Source organism: Vipera berus, assembly GCF_964194415.1.
Source record: "Vipera berus genome assembly, chromosome: 9".
In the NCBI taxonomy this organism is placed as follows: Eukaryota; Metazoa; Chordata; class Lepidosauria; order Squamata; family Viperidae; genus Vipera; species Vipera berus.
Window position 1 is genome coordinate 19696348 of NC_138212.1, and position 9093 is coordinate 19705440.

At 51.9% G+C, this 9093-nt stretch overlaps 1 protein-coding gene across 5 annotated transcripts in view; it reads left to right on the plus strand.

Moving 5' to 3' along the window:
• Nucleotides 1-8460, plus strand: part of NFYC (nuclear transcription factor Y subunit gamma) — a 57896-nt gene extending 49436 nt beyond the window's left edge. For 2 of the 5 annotated variants that reach the window (XM_081335207.1, XM_081335208.1), the window contains exons 9-10: nucleotides 330-389; nucleotides 7361-7785. In XM_081335207.1, coding sequence (XP_081191333.1) covers nucleotides 330-389; nucleotides 7361-7480 — 180 coding nt within the window. In that variant the 3' untranslated portion in view covers nucleotides 7481-7785. Of the gene's footprint in view, nucleotides 1-329; nucleotides 390-7360; nucleotides 7786-7960 lie in introns of those variants that run through there. The other 3 variants (XM_081335209.1, XM_081335210.1, XR_014027399.1) reach the window with 2 other exon arrangements.
• The last annotated feature ends 633 nt before the right edge of the window (nucleotides 8461-9093 follow it).

The following is a 9093-nucleotide window of genomic DNA, read 5'->3' on the forward strand; positions in this document are numbered from 1 at the left end:
TCCCAAATTGCACCAGCAAACAGAACACTAGTGGTCCAACACACACACACACAAACATGCCTTGTATCCTTTTATCCTCAACTATGTGGGGAATATTACTTTTGACAGTGTCTTCAACCTCCTTTGGAGGGATATTTTATTTCCATTGGTAGGTTAATTCGTTTGGGAAATAAATAATGAAACCCACCAATTGCAAAGGATAAAAAGAGCAGGCCAGAGATTCAAGCGGTCTCTTATGTTTTGCAGTTCCTCTTTTGCATGTATTTTAAACACTGATTTCCCTCTCGATCAGAGAATTGCAAATGTCATTCATGGCGTGTCTTTTCCAGATTGCGCAGACAGACGTTCAACAGGGGCAGCAGCAGTTCAGCCAGTTTACCGATGGACAGGTAGATGTCTTTGCATTGGGGGCTGGGCAAAGGGATGGTTGCTGGAGCAGCTTGGCATGGTCAATTTCTCCCGAAGGGAAGCCAGTTTCTTGGGAGGGTTGTTGACCCGACAGGAAGAAGCTGGAGCAGTGGTGGAGAACCTTTTACAGACCGAGTGCCCAAACTGCATCCCCAAACCCACTTATTTATCGCTGGGTGCCAGGTGGGCATGGCCCACTGGGTGGGTGTGGCTGTGGTGGTCATGGAAGATTGGGTGGGTGTGGCCAAGGTGGGTGTGGTCACCTCAATGTTGCTCGTGGGAAGGGACGCCTGTGGGGGGTGGGCAGGGTTGGGGAAGCTCCAGGAGGTCTCTGGCAGGTGGGGCGGTAGGCAGGAGACTCATCCTGCGGGGTGAGGCGAGGCAGGGTAGGGGTGCCATTGCCATGGGGCAAGGCAAGGGCTGGGGCAGCTGCTGCCCGACACCATCGGCCCCCGCACACAAAGGCCAGCAAGTGCATGAGGGCCAACGGTGTCCGTCAATAGCCACAGCCTGCCCGCCCCTTGACAGGAGCACTCTGGGGCTCCGCAGAGATGGATGGTCAGCCGACAGCTGAGGAGATGATGCAGTGGGTCGTGCCCGGGAAAAGGAGAGCATGCGAGGCCAGGAGGGACAGGGCGGGGGGGGGAGGGAAACCAGTTGTGCCGGGATGCATTCAGCTACGTGGGATCTCACCAAATTAGCAGGTGGCTGGTTGAAGAGGGACAGTTGTCATCTCCTGTTCTGTACCAGCCTGCTACCGTCCCTGCAGAAAAGGCAGGGACAAGCCCTTTTACAAGAAGGCAAGAGGCTGGAATTACGCCTGCCAAATTTATTGCTACAAAAACAAATAGAACAAGACACAAACCAAGAAACAGGAGCTTTTCAAGCGGTTGCCTTCAGCAAACCAGCCCTCCCACGCATTCCCCCTTAAATACAGTTCAGGGCGTGGCTTCTCTCTGCCTCCTTCCGAGGAGCCCCATTGCCTTCCTCTGTTTACTCCTGATTGACTGCCTCCTGCGTCGGGCGTCCTTGAACAGGGCCAGCTGTGGGTCATCTTCATCTTCAATCTTTTTCTAAGATGGCGGCCGTGCGGGCGGCCGTGTGAGGTTGAGCTCTGCAGGTCCGAGAAGATAGGCGTCTCAGGAGCCCCTCAGGGTTTTTTCTTTTATGCCCTGGGTTGGGGGAAGTGTGGCAGCGATGAATTCTGCAGTTGGTTAGGTCTTTACCATCCTGACCGGTGTTTCGCTGGGCTGTCGGTTTGCTGCCTGCTCAGCTGGTTGTCGCGGAGTTTCCTGCTATGTCGGGCAGTCTTCTCGGCTTCTTCGGCGGCGTTTGGAGTTCCCGGCGGCTGGCGGCGGCGGTGTTGCGGCGGCGGCGGCGACGGAGCTGTTTGCGAGCTGCTTTGGCCTGCCTTTTCTATCGCTTTTTTTTTTCGATCGGCCTGCCTCTGCTTTTTGCCTGCATCGACGACGCTTTTGGTTTATCCTAATGGCGACGACGGCGGCAGCGGCGGCGGCGTTGTTCCCGGGCCGTTTTCGGGCCACTTTACCATCGACTGCTGTGGTCTGGCCTGCTTCTACCGGACCGTTTGTCCTGCTGCCGCTTTTTGGCCCGCTTTTCATCGGCGGTGGCGGTGGCCTTCCCCGGATTGTTTGCGGCTTTGGCGGCGTTCCGGTGGCAACGGTGATGGCGGCGGCGGCGTCCACAGCGGCCCAGCGGCAGCGGTTTCGATGACTCAGCGATGGCGTTATGGCCGGTTCGCCGGTCCCCCGGTTGGTTCTGCATATCCCAGATGGGTTGCCACCCCCATTGTTCCTGATGGCCCTGAAGGTTCCTGGGCTAGCCGGTGGATCCCGGTGGAGCCCAGTGGAGCCTTGTGGACCTGGGTCATTTCGAAGGACTCTGGAAGACCGGCGCCCCCCAACACACTTGTTGTGATCTGGCTGGTGTCTCGGGATTTCGAGGGGGCTCCGGGGAATTTAATGGACCTGGGGGAGTCAATCTTTGTTGACCACAGTCTGGAAGGCCCTAATAATTATGGAACTGAGGGCCCATGGAGTGGTGGTCAGTTACAACCTCTAGGAATGATGGGACAACGGGGGACTTGGCCGTTAGCAGAATTGACTATGATGGCTTGTTATTTCTGCCTTTACAATCGACTGCGCATTGCCCTTTACACCCCCAAAGGACAGAGAACTCTGGGTATTAGCCATTGTGAGAGGATGGCCGAATCTACATCTGCTGCCCCTAGAGGTGAGAGCTCTATGGGGCATGCTATACCCAGTGCGGTTGCTCCAGACTTCCATCCCCCCGAGAATTGGTTCTGTGACCGTCGTGAGAGGACGGTGGTAGGCCTGCCCGGGGGGTTTATCCAGCTGAGTGGCAGCGGCTGGATGGAGGCCTGGGACACCTCCTCTGAATAGATCCTCCTCACGGACTATTATCTATGGACTGCCTGCGATCCGGACTGCTATTTATGCCTTCCTTTAAATATTCTTCCACGGACTTGTTCGCCCTCAGGGGTGCTCCCCCCTCCTGGGTGCGACCCGCCTTACCAGCCGATTATAACCTCGAGGAAGGGCCCATTTATTGGGACCCTGAGAGTTGGCTGGGCACGGGTAGGGGCCTTCGACGTAGACCTAACAAGAGGCCCCTGATTATTTTTTTGTCAAATTTTTTTAGGGGGTTAGGGAGGCGGGAGGGTTCTTTTGGTTGTTTGGACAAGGGGGCGATCCAACAACCGCTGTTCTGGCTAGTGCCGATGTAGATCGCAGGGGGGAGGAGCGGGGGTCGGTTACCTCCGGGGCTCCAGGGCTGGTCGTGGGACTACCTATTCCCACGACATCAGGGAATGGCAGCAGATGTAGGAGCAGAGGGCCGTATCGATCTCAGGGAAGGCCTCTCCGCTGTTTACAAGCGGTGGGGCACTCCGACCCTCTGGCTCTACCCCAAGGTCCCGGGAGTGAGGGTGTGCAGCCTCCTGAGCTCCGGCTGGTGTATTTGAACGCCAGGTCTGTCTCTAATAAGGCTCCTCTCGTCCGTGACTTGGTCGAGGGTGAGCAGGCGGACCTGGCTTGCATCACGGAGACTTGGTTGGGCCCAGAGGGCGGGATTCCTCTGGTTGACCTTTGCCCACCAGGTTTCCGGGTGCTGCACCGGCCTCGGGCTCAGGGTAGGGGTGGGGGTGTGGCTGTTATGAGGGAGACCTTGTGTCCGCGGGAGGCCACTGTTCCTCAGATAGTCGGGTGTGAGTCTCTCTTTCTGAGATGCGGCCCTGGTGCGCAGTTGGGCTTGCTGCTGGTGTACCTTTCACCTAGTCACGCAGCAGCAGCCCTGCCTGAGCTGCTCGATGTCCTCTCTGGGCTGGTGGTTGAGTTCCCGAAACTTATAGTTTTGGGGGACTTCAATCTACCATCGCTGGGAGGATCATCTGAGTTGGCTCGGGAGTTCATGGCTTCCATGACGGCCATGGACCTGACGCAAGTAATTTCGGGACCGACTCATGAGGGAGGCCACACCCTTGACCTAGTTTTCTTATCTGGACGGTGGTTAGATGATCTTGGTGGGGGCTCTCCAATTATTATGCCCCTGTCATGGACCGATCATCATCTCCTGCGGCTGGTCTTCCGTTTTGCCACCCCCCGCCGTGGGTGTTTGGAACCAATTAAATGGTACCGCCCCAGACGCTTAATGGATCCTCAGAGGTTCCAGGCGGCGCTGGGGTCCCCACCTGCCTCCCTTGCTCACAGCTCGGCAGATGCCTTAGTGGAAGCCTGGGAAAGGACGGCCACTGAGGCTCTTGACCGAGTTGTACCCCTGCGGCCCCTGACCCGGTGCAGATCCCGTCGAGCTCCATGGTTCTCTGCGGAGCTCCGGGAGATGAAGCGTCGGAGACGGGGCCTAGAGAGCGGCTGGAGGTCCAGCCAATCCGAATCCGACCGATTGCGACTAAGAGCCTACATTAGGTCTTATCTCGCTGCGATAAGGGAGGCGAGGTCTAACCACTTCGCCACCCTTATCGCGTCCGCAGATAATCGCCCGGCCGCCCTGTTTAGGGTGACTCGCTCCCTCCTAAATCAGGAGGTGAGGGAGGATCCCTTGCAGGGTCGTGCCGAGGAGTTTAACCAACATCTGTCGGACAAAATCGCTCGGATTCGGACCGGTCTGGACTCTGACTGGGCAGAGTCTGACGATCAGGACACGGGCGGTCTTGTCGATATCACCTGGGAGGAGTTTGACTCTGTGACTCCGGAGGAAGTGGACAGGATCATGGGGAGGCTGAGCACCACCACATGTTTATTGGACCCGTGCCCTTCCTGGCTGGTCTATGCAGCCCGGGAGAGGACACGCAGCTGGTTCCAGGCAGTTATATCGGCTTCTCTGAGTGAGGGTAACTTCCCCGCCGTCTTGAAAGAGGCGGTGGTGAGACCTCTCCTCAAGAAGCCTGCCTTGGACCCAGCTGTATTGAACAACTTTCGTCCTGTCTCCAACCTTCGCTTTCTTGCGAAGGTTGTTGAGAGTGTGGTGGCGCATCAGCTCCCTCTGGTCCTGGATGAAGCGGATTATCTAGACCCGTACCAATCGGGTTTCAGGCCCGGGCACAGCACGGAGACGGCATTGGTTGTGCTGGTGAATGATCTCTGGAGGGCTCGGGACTCCTCTGTTCTAGTCCTATTAGACCTCTCGGCGGCTTTCGATACCATCGACCATGGTATCTTGCTGCGGCGTCTCAGGGGACTGGGAGTGGGAGGCACAGTCTTACAGTGGTTCTCCTCCTATCTCCAGGGACGTTCGCAGTCGGTGTTGGCAGGAGGGCAGAGGTCGACCGCGAGGTCTCTCATTTGTGGAGTTCCTCAGGGGTCGGTCCTCTCGCCTCTCCTGTTCAACATCTACATGAAACCGCTGGGTGAGATCATTCGTGGTTTTGGAGTTGGGTATCATCAGTACGCTGATGATACCCAACTTTTCCTTTCGACCCCAAACCACCCCAGTGATGCCCTCAACGTGATGTCCCGTTGCCTGGAGGCGGTTCGGGTCTGGATGGGGAGGAACAGACTTCAACTCAACCCCGACAAGACTGAGTGGCTTTGCATACCTTCATCCCGGGTTTATTCGGACATTCCACCTCTGGCTATGGGGGGTGAACTATTACCCCCCGTAGATAGGGCTCGCAACTTGGGAGTCCTCCTAGATTCACGGCTCACCTTGGAAGACCATATAGGAGCTGTGACTAGGGGGGCCTTCGCCCAGGTTCGCCTGGTGCGCCAGTTGCGGCCCTATCTTAGCCGGGATGATTTATGCACGGTCACTCATGCGCTCGTGGCCTCTCGTCTGGACTACTGCAACGCTCTCTACATGGGGCTGCCCTTGAGGACCACCCGGAAGCTCCAACTGGTACAGAATGCAGCTGCGAGAGTTGTGTTGGGAGTGTCCTGATACTCCCATGCTACACCTCTGCTCCGTGAGCTGCATTGGTTGCCAGTTGTCTTCCGGGTGAGATTCAAGGTACTGGTAACGGTGTTCAAAGCCCTCCATGGCATGGGGCCGGAGTACCTTAGGGAACATCTGCTGCCGGCATCAAGCTCCCTGCGCCCTGTGCGTTCCCACAGAGAGGGCCTCCTCAGGGTGCCACCGATCAGAGAATGTCGATTGGTGGCCCCCAGGGGGAGATCCTTCTCTGTGGGCGCTCCGGAGCTGTGGAATCAGCTACCGGTAGAGCTCCGGATGGCGCCCGATCTTCGCTCCTTTCGTCGCGATCTCAAGACGTTTCTGTTTGTACAAGCCGGCCTAGCCTGATGGGGATTGGTGGGGTTTTTTATTTTTGGTGTCTTAATTTTATCTTGGGGTTTTAGAATTGTATTCCAATTGTTTTAACTTGGGCAATCATTTAATCTCTTTTTAATGTTTGTATTTGGTATTTTATTCTGCCCTGTGAACCGCCCTGAGTCCTCAGGGAGAAGGGCGGTATAGAAATATTATTAAATTAAAATTAAATTAAATCCACGCTGTCAGGCTCACACAGCTGGGTCTGCGTCGTGACCAGATGAGAGGGGCCTGGCTGAGGACTCTCATCAAGCTCTTCAACACCCCCCTCCTCCTCCTCCTCCTCTGAGTCATCCGACCCAACTGCCGAACCCACAGGCTGACCTTGAATCACAACATCTCCGGGGCATGGCGCGCGTGCCCACAGAGAGGGCTCTGAGTGCCGCCTCTGGCACCTGTGCCATAGGTTCGCCACCACTGAGCTAGAGGCATTCTTTTGTGGATTATGCGATATTCACCCTATTCATTCATTCTGCTAATTTAGAACTAGCTTGGAGTAGAGATGGCTAAACTGCTTTGATTAAAGGGAAAAACACACGATTTTACTTTTGTTTCTACTTGGAAACTGCTTCTGGACTTTGTGCTTGAGGTGGGGGGAAAAAACGAAACTTCGATTTTGGATTTTACTGATCAGATAGGTTTGTTGTTCTAGAATAGGTTTGTTGTTCTAGAAATGGCTGGTTTATACTATTACGAACAGTAAAAAGTTGAGGTTTGATGTCTCTTTATCTTCTTCTATTGCACCAAAGGGAGTTGGAAGTCAATGCCTTTTCTTCCTTTTTCCTCTTTTTCTTACTCTTTTCCTTTCCCTTTCCCCCTTATCTTTCCTACTATTTTCTTTTGTATTTTTGTATTTTATATGAAACATCATTTTTTTTAAAAAAAGAGAGAGAAATCGCGTGGAGTTTCACCTTTTGCATGCTCCCTGGCAGTTCGGGGGATTTTGATTCGAGTTGCGAGTTCTTCCCACTCGAGGGCTATTATAGAAGGTGTTTGTAGGGATCGTTAACAATGTGTAAATGTACTGAACTGCCGTCTCTCTGTCTACGAGGGTGTACTGCACACCATGCCTTGAAAGGATCCACCAGAAACAGTTTCACAAATTTCTTTTTTGCTTCTTCCCTCTCAGCAACTCTACCAGATCCAACAAGTGACTATGCCTGCCGGTCAAGATATCACCCAACCCATGTTCATCCAGTCCACCAATCAGACCACAGATGGACAGGCGCCACAGGTCACGGGAGACTGATCCGCTCCAGCCAGAAGCTTTCCTGATGCGGCGGAATTCACAGCGACTTGATTAATGCTCCACTGATCAAGTCCAGAAGCAGCCTTTAACTAGTCCATTCCCTCCCCACCGTGTGTCTTCGTTGATAGAAAGATGTTGTGATCAGCGTCACATTGACTGCTTATGTTGGCTGGGAGGGGAGGATGCCACAAGAACTGACTACAATGCAATATATGTATTTTATATATGTGTTATAAATAGGTAACAAGCATTTTATATACATATATATATATATATATATATATATATATATATATATATATATATATATATATATATATATATATATATATATATATATATATATATATATATATATATATATATATATATATATATATATATATATATATATATATATATATATATATATATATATATATATATATAAAATTTGAATCCTGTGTTCCTCAATAGTTCCAATTTGACCATTTTATGGAGGGCTCTGCCAGGCCGTGCAATGCCTTCTCATTTCTCCGCGGTCCAGGATTTTTTCTTTGTCTTTTCTGTTCTCCCGTCCATTACATTTGAAATCAGAAGATCTTTATCCTGTTTCACCCCTGACCACACATATCACATTATTACCATTAAATCTGAAAGTGTGTTAGCGTGTATATGTGTACATATTCTTTGTGTGTGTGTGTGTGTGTGTGTAAGAGAGAATGGGCAGAGGGATTCCTCTCTCTCTTTTTTTTTAAAAATGTCCCAAATTCAGGTGCTGCTAACTGCAGCTTCCAAGTATGAAATTAACAGGAAAATCCCAGCTTTTCCTCTATGGAACCTATTTTCTAAAGGCTTTAAAGTTGGCCTCAAACGATGTTGGAATGACTTAAAGGAGATTTGGACATGCAAATGCAATTTATTGGCCGACAGTATAAAATTCAACCGATGCATGTTTTTAAAAGATGCATGAAATGCAATAAACCTTTTTTTTCCCTATAGTATTCCATCTCTGTGTCTTTCTCAGCTTAGCTCACCAGTTGATCCTGATCCAGAACAGGTTCTGCTTTGCCAGATTTAGACATGCCTAAACGCTTCAGGATCTGCCCAAGTCCCTGTGGATTAACGTATTTTAGGTTAGCGCTCAGGTCAATCTACTGGCCGGTGGGTAAACCCAGCCTCATTTTTATTCCCCTTTTCATTTCTTTTTTTAATCCCATTTATATCCCGCCCTTCTCCGAAGACTCAGGGCGGCTTACAATCTAAGAAGCACAAATCAATGTGCTTAGCAATAACCTTCATTCTATGTATATGCCTGCTTATTAGGGCTTTCGCGCGCCCCCCCAGCGGCATTATTACAAAGTCAGCTTATTGCCCCCAACAATCTGGGTCTTCATTTTACCTACCTCGGAAGGATGGAAGGCTGAGTCAACCTTGAGCCTGGTGGGACTCGAACCTGCACTAACTGCAGGCAGCTGGTGTTACTTAAGGAGGCATTAGCCCACTGCTCCACCAAGGCTCTTTTTGTTACCTAACTTTGGGTCACCACCAGCTGCTACTTCACTGCATTGCAAGTTCTCTACTGAAAGAAGAATAGAAAACCTCTTCTTGGGGGTGCATAAAAAGGAGGAATC